Genomic DNA, 12,715 nt, shown 5'->3' on the forward strand with positions numbered 1-12,715 from the left:
GCACACCACCATCTATCACATCCTCTTCTCCACACGTGTGCTGCTTGCCGGTCCAGGATTTCTATTCTCCAATCAGGTTCCGACAAAGCTTCTACACCTCGAAGGGTCATCATGGCCTGGACCCCCCCCCCCCCCCCCTCTTTAGCGCTTATACATTAGCATGGTTTGATACACCTGGTATCACCTGGTTTGATACACAGAGATGGCCGAGGGTGGGGAAAGACAAAATAAGAAGCCAAAAAGTTACCACTTCCACACAAAATAGGAGGAGAACTCATTCATTCATTCATTTTCTACCGCTTATCCTCACGAGGGTCGCGGGGGGCTAACCCTAACTCCACACAGAGATGGCCGAGGGTGGGAAAAAGATAAATTAAGAAGCCAAAAAGTTACCACTTCCACACAAAATAGGATTAGAACTCATTCATTCATTTTCTACCGTGGGGGTACTGGAGCCTATCCCAGCTGTCTTCGGGCGAGAGGCGGGGTCCACCCTGGACTGGTGACCAGCCAATCACAGGGCACATATAGACAAACAACCATTCACACTCACATTCATACTTATGGATAATTTGGAGTCGCTAATTAACCTAGCATGTTTTTGGAATGTGAGAGGAAACCGGAGTACCGGGGGAGAACATGCTAACTCCACACAGAGATGGCCGAGGGTGGGGAAAGACAAAATAAGAAGCCAAAAAGTTACCACTTCCACACAAAATAGGAGGAGAACTCATTCATTCATTCATTTCCTACCTTTTATCCACACGAGGGTCGTGCTGGAGCCTATCCCAGCTGTCTTCACGCGAGCGGCGGGTTACACCCTGGACTGGTGGCCAGCCAATCACAGGGCACATATAGACAAACAACCATTCACACTCACATTCATACCTATGGACAATTTGGAGTCGCTAATTAACCTAGCATGTTTTTGGAATGTGGGAGGAAACCGCAGTACCCACTCATGCACGGGGAGAACATGCAAACTCCACACAGAGATAGCCGAGGGTGGAATTGAACCTCCTCTCCTAGCTGTGAGGTCTACGCGCTAACCACATGACCACCGTGCAGCCTGCATTATTGCACATGCAGCTAATTAGGACACTCGGTGTGATTGAAACTGCACTGTGAAGCAAGACTTGGAATCACTCGACTCAACTCCACTCCCACACATCTTCTTTATCTCTCCATCACACACACATTAAGACACATGAATAGAGGCGGTTTACCGAGGTGACATTTCCCTAAAGTTGTGTGTACTTAAGTAGACACCGATGCTACACACTCGCACTCGCTTTCCAGAGCAGTGTGATGTGAAATGATCAAGAGCGACGGGAGCGGCAGGACATCATCTTACTCCCACTTTCACGCCCCCCCCCCCATGCCTTGAACACCGATGCTGTAAAATATGCAAGGAAATATGACGAGTGTTGACATGCGGGTGTCGTGCGCCTCCCAGCGTGCCACCCCCCAACCCTCCTTACTCCCTTACAACATTTTTTTTTTCCGATCCTACACTTCGTTCCTTCCTTGCCTGGAATCAGGTCACAAAGTGTGTGTGCGTTTGTGATGTTGTGTGTACCGAAACACACTTTTCTCAATCAGCTCCTTTTCTCGGCGCTAAGGCACGCTAAGGATGCGTCACGTCTGGCGTAAACAACTACTGTACTCTATAATGTGTGTGGATTTATCAGTGATGACTTCTATTTGTTGTGTGTGTGTCTTTTCTGGCTAAAACATAAATGCTAGTTTGAAGATGCATCATTTTGCAAGGGTGTGGCAGCAACGTTTTTTCACGTATTTAGTAGGGAATCATACAAATGACTACTATACTTAAATACATTTCCCTGCAGAAGATCTGCTTCTACTGTGGTGCACTGCACAAGCATGGGGAGATACTTGGAAATGCTGCTTTTAGTAGAGGCTTTAAGATGGGCATATACTGTATTGTACTGTGGTTGTTAGTCCTCTAGACCAGGGGTTCCCAAATTTTACCAACTCAGGGCCCACTTGAAAATCTAAAAAATGTCCGCAGCCCACCTTTGTCCTATAAACAGTACAGAGTACTAAACCTATTTTTATTTTTATTTTTATTTTTATTTTTATTTTTATTTTTATTTTTATTTTTATTTTTATTTTTATTTTTATTTTTATTTTTATTTTTATTTTTATTTTTATTTTTATTTTTATTTTTATTTTTATTTTTATTTTTATTTTTATTTTTATTTTTATTTTTATTTTAAGATTCAGGATGTAAAAAAAAAGGCGCACCGATTAATGCCGCTAACCAAGGTTTTTGTACATTAAAAAGATGCACCGATTAATGCCACTAACCAAGGTTTTTGTACATTAAAAAGCGGGTGTAAAAAAAAAGACGCACCAATTATTGCCGCTAACCAAGGTTTTTGTACATTAAAATGCAGGTGTAAAAAAAAAAAAAGATGCACCAATTAATGCCGCTAACCAAGGTTTTTGTACATTAAAAAGCAGGTGTAAAAAAAAAGATGCACCGATTAATGCCGCTAACCAAGGTTTTTGTACATTAAAAAGCAGGTGTAAATAAAAGATGCAACGATTAATGCCGGTAACCAAGGTTTTTGTACATTAAAAAGCAGGTGTAAAAAAAAAAGACGCACCGATTAATGCCGCTAACCAAGGTTTTTGTACATTAAAAAGCAGGTGTAAAAAAAACACACCGATTAATGCCGCTAACCAAGGTTTTTGTACATTAAAAAGCAGGTGTAAATAAAAGATGCAACGATTAATGCCGGTAACCAAGGTTTTTGTACATTAAAAAGCAGGTGTAAAAAAACAAGACGCACCGATTAATGCCGCTAACCAAGGTTTTTGTACATTAAAAAGCTGGTGTCAAAAAAAGACGCACCGATTAATGCCGCTAACCAAGGTTTTTGTACATTAAAAAGCGGGTGTAAAAAAAGACGCACCAATTAATGCCGCTAACCAAAGTTTTTGCACATTGAAAAGCAGGTGTAAAAAAACAAGACGCACCGATTAATGCCGCTAACCAATGTTTTTGTACATTAAAAAGCAGGTGTAAATAAAAGATGCAACGATTAATGCCACTAACCAAGGTTTTTGTACATTAAAAAGCGGGTGTAAAAAAAGACGCACCAATTAATGCCGCTAACCAAGGTTTTTGTACATTAAAAAGCAGGTGTAAATAAAAGATGCAACGATTAATGCCACTAACCAAGGTTTTTGTACATTAAAAAGCGGGTGTAAAAAAAGACGCACCAATTAATGCCGCTAACCAAGGTTTTTGTACATTAAAATGCAGGTGTAAAAAAAAAAAGATGCACCAATTAATGCCGCTAACCAAGGTTTTTGTACATTAAAAAGCAGGTGTAAAAAAAGACACACCAATTAATGCTGCTAACCAAGGTTTTTGTACATTGAAAAGCAGGTGTAAAAAAAACAAGACGCACCGATTAATGCCGCTAACCAAGGTTTTTGTACATTAAAAAGCAGGTGTAAATAAAAGATGCAACGATTAATGCCGCTAACCAAGGTTTTTGTACATTGAAAAGCAGGTGTAAAAAAAACAAGACGCACCGATTAATGCCGCTAACCAAGGTTTTTGTACATTAAAAAGCAGGTGTAAATAAAAGATGCAACGATTAATGCCGCTAACCAAGGTTTTTGTACATTGAAAAGCAGGTGTAAAAAAAAACAAGACGCACTGATTAATGCCGCTAACCAAGGTTTTTGTACATTAAAAAGCAGGTGTAAATAAAAGATGCAACGATTAATGCCGCTAACCAAGGTTTTTGTACATTAAAAAGCAGGTATAAAAAAAAAGGACGCATCTCTTTCCTTTTGCTTTCAGTTGCCTCTCTTTTCTCATTTTGTTTTCCTTCTGCACGGTGTCCTCCGCTTGCTGCCATCAATTAGCGTGGTCCATCCTATGCAAAGCATTGTGGGTGGCCTGTGGCTATGAAATGTGGCGCATGAAACAATTTGCATTGCTTACTGAATTCCCTATGTGGGTGTATATTCCTCTCCTAAGCACACATATAGCTCGGGCAAATGAAAACACTTTTTATATTTCAAGTAAAAATGCCATCAAACTCACTTTTCCTGCACCTTCAACGCAATGTCGGCAAATAAAGCGTTCACTTTGTGCCTCGTCGATGCGGCTTTTATCACCACCTTTTTATTAGAATTTTTATCGCCTTGTTTTACATTCCATTTGAGTGAACTGCGATTACTTGTTTTTTTTGTGATGTGCGTTTATCGCCACTCGGGGGTTCCATTTTGTTACATTTTTTTCTTCATCGTTGTAAGTCGCCATGTTTTTTTAATGAGAATAACAAGAATGAGGATGGAGGCTGCGCTGATTATAGTTCATCGGTAGAATACAAATTCATTGGCTTTTTAGGACGATGCGTTAACTTTAACACTGTGATTGCGGCCATCGTGAACAATAGTATTGGGACATGTGGCCCTACGCTTCTGTGTCTCCATTTATCTAGAAGAAAAGGTCAGAGGTCACAGATGTTGTCCCTGAGAGTTAAGTTAAGTTAAAGTTTAATTTTGTAAACGTGCTTTCATGGATCTTGGCACAAAAGGGGCTTAAAAATGCAAGCACAGATGTGTTCAAAATGCCTTGGGAAAATAAATAAATAAATAACGTTCCAATCATAAACTGTATAAGGTTGCTAAAATATTGCGACAGGTCAATAACACTCAATAGGTTATTACTTAGGCCAATGAATATTTTTTTTAATTGTGCAATGTATATTTCAGAATAAAAATCATTTAAAAAATAATATTTGCAAAAATCATATTTTTAATGTCCTCTCATTGCCCACCAGAGGGCCGCAGCCCACACTTTGGGAATCACTGCTCTAGACATAACACCCCTACAGTCAGTTTCTTCAATTACCCAATACAGTAGACATAATAATAGAAAATAATACATCTCATTTATAAGATACTGTATAACATAACATATACACTTCCTGCGGTGGCTGTTGTCAATCAATGTAATGTTTACTGACATCTAATGGCCAGTCTAGAATACTGCATTAATGTTGCTGTTTGTGGTAAAGGAGACAATTTTCCTGTTTTATTGCGCAAAACTATAAAAAAAACTATAAAACCGTGTTTTGAGTTTCAGTTAGCATCCGCTTCAGTTAGAGGCCAATTAATGCCGCTAACCAAGGTTAGCAAAGCATTGTGGGTGGCCTGTGGCTTTGAAATGTGGCGCATGAAACAAGTTGCATATAATAATGGTGATAATAATAACAATAATAGTAATAATGATAAAGATTATAACAATAATGATAATAACGATAATGACGATAACAATAATAATATTACAATGATAATAATAACAGGAGAAAACAAAACTGTGGCATGAACATGATTATATAGTTGAATACAAATTGATGTAAGAAATGCACTGTAATGTTTCATATATTTGCCCAAATGAAAAAAAAAAAAAAAAACAAGTCGCTCTGGGGTATAAGTCACAGGAACAGCCAACCTATGAAAAAAAGTGTGACTTATAGTCCGGAAAATACTGTTTATGACCCATTAATATTGTTACAATGTTGTATTGTCGTGTTAAACGATACCAAAGCATCAGATCCTGAAGTTTTCGCGTTTGGAAGTCGACGTTTTTCTAACATCGAGTTCTACTGACGTTAGGAGTCCGATACAATGCGCCAAAAACTAGCATAACAGGTCCGCTTTAAGGGATGTGACTCTGCAAGTGCTTATTGAATTTATATAAAACATCTCCCACATCAAAACAACTTAATCAAAATTTTACAGCTTTCCCTTAATTAAAAATGCAAATCACTTAACTCGGTTTAGACTGAAATTGGATCAGATCCACATCCACTTTGGATCCGAGCCAATGTCACAACACTGAGATGCATCCGTGTCGTCGGGATCGATAAGTGGCGCATATTTTAAGACAAGAACACGCCGCCCCCTCCGTGACCTCTCATCAACGATCCTCCGGCAATCAGCGTTGGCGTCTGCGGTTATAGCATATCCTCGCGCATTGCCGTAGCGTGTGCAGACTTCCATGAAGCCGTTTGAAGTCTGCATGAAGCGTGTGTGTGTAACACAGATGGTTAGGTGAGGACACAAGCCTCCATTGAGCCGTTTTGGTTCCTGCATAGCTGAAGAAGGTAAAAGCGGAGCAGGCTGGGGACCAGTTATGTCGGTGTTGTTTTCAACGCTTCTTACAAAGATCTTTTATTGCCGCAGTTTTGGGACACTTCCAAGTTTATGATGCCGTTTTAGCACCTGAAGATGCAAAATGATGAAATATCGAGCCTGTTGTGGATTATAATGTTGTAATGTTCTTGTTACACGGCCAAGTGGGGTTAGCTCAGTACGGCTGTTGGCTAGGAGACGGGAAAGTCGCATGGCAAAACATTTATGACTGCAAATATACCTTCTGGGGCGGCACGGTGGTTGAGTGGTTAGCGCGCGGACCTCACAGCTAGGAGACCAGGGTTCAATTCCACCCTCGGTCATCTCTGTGTGGAGTTTGCATGTTCTCCGACATTCCAAAAACATGCTAGGTTAATTGGAGACTCCAAATTGTCCATAGGTATGAATGTGAGTGTGAATGGTTGTTTGTCTATATGTGCCCTGTGATTGGCTGGCCTTCATATTTTTGGAGGGGAAAGTGTAGAAATCCTCCCCCTGAGGACTCTAAGTTGGTTTCGGATAGAAGATAAGGGAATCTTAAAGAACCAATTATAGAATGAGAACCAGATTATTTATTCCTGACAATACCTATTATTTTCAGTACCTGTATGCCTACAAGTAAGCGGGTCTTATTACAGCACAGCTGCAAAAAAAAGCACCCTTCCTTTCCCTTTATACACTCGAGGCTGGAGTTCTGAGGCTGGAGTCGTGGACCAATCAGCTTTCGCCACTGCCCTTGCTTGAACCGCTTTCATGGTGTTTCTCCTTCGAAATGTTCTGCTTTTACTTTGTAGTAAAGCAAGCTGTCTTATGCGTACTTGATGTTTCCACCTTAACTGTCAGTTGTCACGTTAGTCCTTTTTTTGTGTGGGTGCGTGTATAAGTATCTTTTGTCTGTATTTGTGAGAAGACGTCCAGGCTTATCTGCAGTACCTGTATTCCTACAAGTAAGCGGGTCTTATTACTGCACAGCTGCAAAAAAAGCACCCTTCCTTTCCCTGCCCGGCCTTTTATACACTCGAGGCTGGAGTTCTGAGGCTGGAGTCGTGGACCAATCAGCTTTCGCCACTGCCCTTCCTTGAACCGCTTTCATGGTGTTTCTCCTTCGGAATGTTCTGCTTTTCCTTTGTAGTAAAGCAAGCTGTCATATGCGTACTCGATGTTTCCACCTTAACTGTCAGTTGTCACGTTAGTACTTTTTTTGTGTGGGTGTGTATATAAGTATCTTTTGTCTGTTTTTGTGAGACTATGTGTTTGTTTTAGCTTTTATCTTTAGCTAGCAAAATTGAGCAAATACCTTCAAAAGGCAGGAACGTGACAGTGAACGTGGCAGACGAGGCTTGCTTGACAAACAAAAGGAACATCAGCGTATGTATGATGCCTGTGTCACTGATGTATGCTAACGTGTGGAACCTCGCAACGGACACGCACAGTCTACTAATATTTCTCTTTTCCGTTTTCTCTCCCCTCTGCTCTATTTTTTCCTTCCCTGTGCTTCCCGGGATCAGAGAAAGGTAATTGGAACTGCATGTTGTAGACTCAACTGGGATTGTGGTTAGCAGAATGTCCGTTTGGGCATCTCTGGATGGGGTTTGCAAGTTCTCCAGGTTCTCCTGTTGTTACTTGGAGACAGTAAATCAGGGGTCTCAAACACGCGGCCCGCGGGCCAAATGTGGCCCGCAGGACACTAGTTTGAGGCCCCCGTCTTGATATGAAAGTTTAATGTTAGTGCGGCCCGCGCAAGATTGATACGGATGCTGTATGGTATCATGTACCCAGAAAAAATTATTATGTTCATGTTAAAGATTAAATAACTGTTAATAGTTATCCTCCCGATGCGTGTGGAAGTGGTAAGTTTTTGGCTATTTAAGTTTAAAGGAAATAACTTGAAGGCTACCGTTTAGGTCGCTAGCTCTCTAGTTTGCGAGTTAGCATGTGTCTCAAGACCCTGCAGTTGTGCAATATGTTGTAAATCAGGGGTCTCAAACACGCGTCCTGTGGGCCAAATGTGGCCCGCAGGACACTAGTTTGAGGCCCCCGCCTTGATATGAAAGTTCAATGTTAGTGCGGCCCGCGCAAGTTTGATATGGATGCTGTATGGTATCATGTACCCAGAAAAAATTATTACGTTTAATTAATGTTCATGTTGAAGGTTAAATAACTGTTAATAGTTATCCTCCCTGCGTGTGGAAGTGGTACATTTTTGGCTATTTAAGTTTAAAGGAAATAACTTGAAGGCTACCGTTTAGGTCGCTAGCTCTCTAGTTTGCGAGTTAGCATGTGTCTCAAGACCCTGCAGTTGCGCAATATGTTGTAAATAAGAAGAGTATAAATGTGACTATAGTCATGTTTTGTCATGTCTACAGGGCTCTAATAATGCTTTGTTCATTTTAATCTGAAAAAAATAATTTGTCTACCCACCAACTATATGTGGTTTCTTAAGTTTTTATTATTATATTTATTTATTTATTACTGATTGATTGATTTTCTTTATTAATTTTTTTTGTTTTTAATAAATGCTTTTTTTGTTGTTTTTTTTTTAAACCTGATGCGGCCCAGTCTCACCCAGACCCTAGCTCCAGTGGCCCCCAAGTAAATTGAGTTTGAGACCCCTGCTATAGCGTGAATGTGCATGTGAATGGTTGTTTGTCTGTCCGTGTCCCGTGATTGGCTGGTGACCAGTCAGTCATCCACCCTGACATGCAATCCCATGTGTGCGCTTTCAGCAACCAATCTTCACTTTTGCATCACCCGCAGTCATGACTGCTCTTTTCAAGAGTGTGGCAGCAGCAATTTCAAAACCATCAGCAAGCCAAGTTGGCCACAGGCTCCTTCCTATCAAGAAATTGATGCTTTTTTTTTTGTTTGTTTCTTTGTGCCCCCCCCACATGAGCCTTGCCAAGTCATAAAATCACCATTTGTACTGTAAGAGGCACGGCGCCTCGTGTTCCATGGTTGCACACAGCTAAAAACGTTTCCAAGCCCACTGTCTCATCCACACCTCACTTGCCTTTCCCGGCCAAAGGCGAGGAACGTTATCGACCCAGCGTGTGTACGAGCGCAATTAGGCGGCAGCCATAGCCTTGGTAATGGGCTCATAAACATAATAAGTGATAAATATTGGCTGTGAATGTTTCATATTTTGCAGCCGGTGACATCTTCACTTCTCCATTGCTTCTCTTCTGTTTGTCCTGGCCAGGAAAACGTCTTTCTACTTTTTGTTTACAGCTTCTTCCGCCCCTTAATGGGGGCAAACGTGTTGTCTTTCTCATACATATATACTCTATGTGTGTGTTTGTGTGTGTACATGGTGTATTTATGTCTTTAATGGTTTATTTTCTTTGGTTATAGCTACTATAGTGGATAATATGAGTAGAAATGTGACTATAGGGGTGCTATTATATGTCCAGAGGGCTTTACTCATGTTAAAATCTGTATTTTGAGGGTTATGAACAGTGTTGGGCACATTACTTTCAAAAAGTAATTAGTTATAATTACTAGTTACTTCTCAAAAAAAATAACTGAGTTACTCCACTACAAAAGTAACTAGTTACCAGTAAAAGTAACTATTGCTAACATTTTCAGTGCTTTGGTTCCGATTTTCTACAATAAAAGCTCTGATAAAACATTCCACTGTTCTCAAATATCTTAATTCTTATTTTTCTGCACAAAATAAGATGAAAAATAAATAAACAAATCAAGAATAAAGAAAATCAATCAGTAATAAATAAATAAATATAATAATAATAATAAAACAGTGAATAATAAAAAACTTAAGAAACCACATATAGTTGGTGGGTAGACAAATTAATTAATTTTCTGATTAAAATGAACAAAGCACTATTAGAGCCCTGTAGACATGACAAAACACGACTATAGTCACATTTATACTCTTTTTATTTACAACATATTGTGCAACTGCAGGGTCTTGAGACACATGCTAACTCGCAAACTAGAGAGCTAGCGACCTAAACGGGAGCCTTCGAGTTATTTCCTTTATACTTACATAGCCAAAAACTTACCACTTCCACACGGATAGGGAGGATAACTATTAACAGTTATTTAACCTTTAACATGAACATTAATCAAAAGTAATATTTTTTTCTGGGTACATGATACCATACAGCATCCATATCAAACTTGCGCGGGCCGCACTAACATTAAACTTTCATATCAAGGCGGGGGCCTCAAACTAGTGTCCTGCGGGCCACATTTGGCCCGCGGGCCGCATGTTTGAGACCCCTGAATTAATGTATAAGAACATATTTGCCTGTTTTACATGGCAGACGATTGAAGAAAGAAGTCTTGTATCGTGAAAATGGCACAAATGACAAAAATTTCTATGAGCTAATTAGAGCAATGCATGAACACAAAGAAGTTCTGATGCAAAATGCAGTAATAATACGTTTTACATCATAATTTTTGCGTAGTTGTTGACTTGCCAAAAGTGGAAGTGCAATAGAAAACAGGCACTCATAGCCAACAACACAGAGAAAGTGAAAGAAAAATGTAGCTTTTAACACGAGGAGGAATTTTCAAAGAGACATAATCATGATATTGGTATGGGAGATGTAGGCGTGGAGAAAATGTGGAATATAAATTGGCCATTAATCCACATATTGGCACAAAGCTAAACGCCCTCTAGGAGAAACATTTTATCTCAATATGCATTACAGTCCCAAGGCGGATTCCCAGGGAAGTAATACCTGCAGGCTTGGATAGAGGGTGAGACGGTACTTTGCTCTACTACGTGTACTTCTAATGAGGTGAAACGTATAGCCGCTAAAACCGGGCTTTACAGTTACAATCCCAGTTTCAGTTTACAGTTCAATACAATATGACCATATAGATAATTACACATAATTCCTCAATAGTTGTATAGCAGGGGTCTCAAACTCAATTTACTTGGGGGCCACTGGAGCTAGGGGTCTGGGTGAGACTGGGCCACATCAGGTTTTCCAAAAAAAAAAAAAAAAACGCATTTATTAAAAACAGAAAAATGATTAAACTTAAATATAACTAAAGCTGTGATAAAAAAAAAATTCCACTGTTCTCAAATATCTTACTTTTTATTTTTCTACACAAAATAAGATGAAAAATAAATAAACAAATCAAGAAAAAAGAAAATCAATCAATCAGTAATAAATAAATAAATATAATAATAACAATAAAACAACAAATAATACAAACTTAAGAAACCACATATAGTTGGTGGGTAGACAAATTATTTTTTTCAAATTAAAATGAACAAAGCATTATTAGAGCCCTGTAGACATGACAAAACACGACTATAGTCACATTTATACTCTTTTTATTTACAACATATTGCGCAACTGCAGGGTCTTGAGACACATGCTAACTCGCAAACTAGAGAGCTAGTGACCTAAACGGTAGCCTTCAAGTTATTTCCTTTAAACTTAAATAGCCAAAAACTTACCACTTCCACACGGACAGGGAGGATAACTATTAACAGTTATTTAACCTTTAACATGAACATTAATCAAACGTAATAATTTTTTCTGGGTACATGATACCATACAGCATCCATATCAAACTTGCGGGGCGCACTAAAATTAAACTTTCATATCAAGGCGAGGGCCTCAAACTAGTGCGCCGCGTGTTTGAGACCCCTGTTGTATAGTATAGCAGTTCCAATAACTATGTAGCCGTCATTAGACACGCACGTCATGTTTTGCTTATTGTACAAGAAATGAAAACAATTATGCAAAAGTCAATGTAGCCGAAGTCGAGTCAACATATTGAAAAGGTTTCAGTTATGCGCACATTTTTTAACGAGTCATGCAATAATAGTTAAACAGGCAGGATTGTAGAAAACATGCATTTTTATAGTGGAGTTCTGAATGTGAAGCAAAGCCATCAAACAGTTCACTTATTCTTTTTTTTTTAGGGGGGGATTAAAGAAACATGCAGGATTTCATCATCTCAGTTGTTCCACTGCACCCCCCACCTCCCCACAACCCATTTTGGTGTCTATGGACTTTGAAGATTGCCTTCTGCAACTGGTTAGCTTCTTGCAGTCATTGGTTGGTCCTCATGGCTGCATTATAAAATGCAACAGCATCGATTGGTTGTCATTCTTTGTCAAACATGGCTGCCGTCAAGTCAAATGTTTTGGCATCAGTCAGTTCACAAGTCATTCGGGATGTGTCGGTGCGCTAGCATTTGTCACAGAAAAGATGGAGACGGTGCATTCGCGTGCTATGATTCTTCTTCTTCTGTGTGCGCTTCAGGGACTTTGCCTACGTGGCGAGGGACAAGAACACGCGGGTGCTGAAGTGTCACGTGTTCCGATGTGATACGCCTGCCGCAGCCATCGCCACTAGTCTCCACGAAATCTGCTCCAAGGTGGGTGCCTTTAACACTTTTAGGTGTGCATGACTGAACGCGTATGCTGATATCACGCTGGCGCTAATGGTTGCAAAAATGAGTCCACACACACACACACACACTCATGCATGACCCAAAAAGAGGAACCAATCCTGTCCTTAGGCCACTGTTGACCTTG

At 39.8% G+C, this 12,715-nt stretch overlaps 1 protein-coding gene across 2 annotated transcripts in view; it reads left to right on the forward strand.

Moving 5' to 3' along the window:
* apbb2a (amyloid beta (A4) precursor protein-binding, family B, member 2a) overlaps positions 1 to 12,715 on the forward strand; it is a 35,480-nt gene that overhangs the window by 14,213 nt on the left and 8,552 nt on the right. For both annotated transcript variants that reach the window (XM_078788177.1, XM_058063309.2), the window contains one exon: positions 12,441 to 12,555. In XM_078788177.1, the coding sequence (XP_078644303.1) occupies positions 12,441 to 12,555 (115 nt within the window). The remainder of the gene's footprint in view (positions 1 to 12,440; positions 12,556 to 12,715) is intronic.

This window comes from Doryrhamphus excisus, linkage group LG22, assembly GCF_037039965.1.
Source record: "Doryrhamphus excisus strain RoL-2023G ecotype Guam linkage group LG22, RoL_Dexc_Guam_v1.1, whole genome shotgun sequence".
NCBI lineage: Eukaryota > Metazoa > Chordata > Actinopteri > Syngnathiformes > Syngnathidae > Doryrhamphus > Doryrhamphus excisus.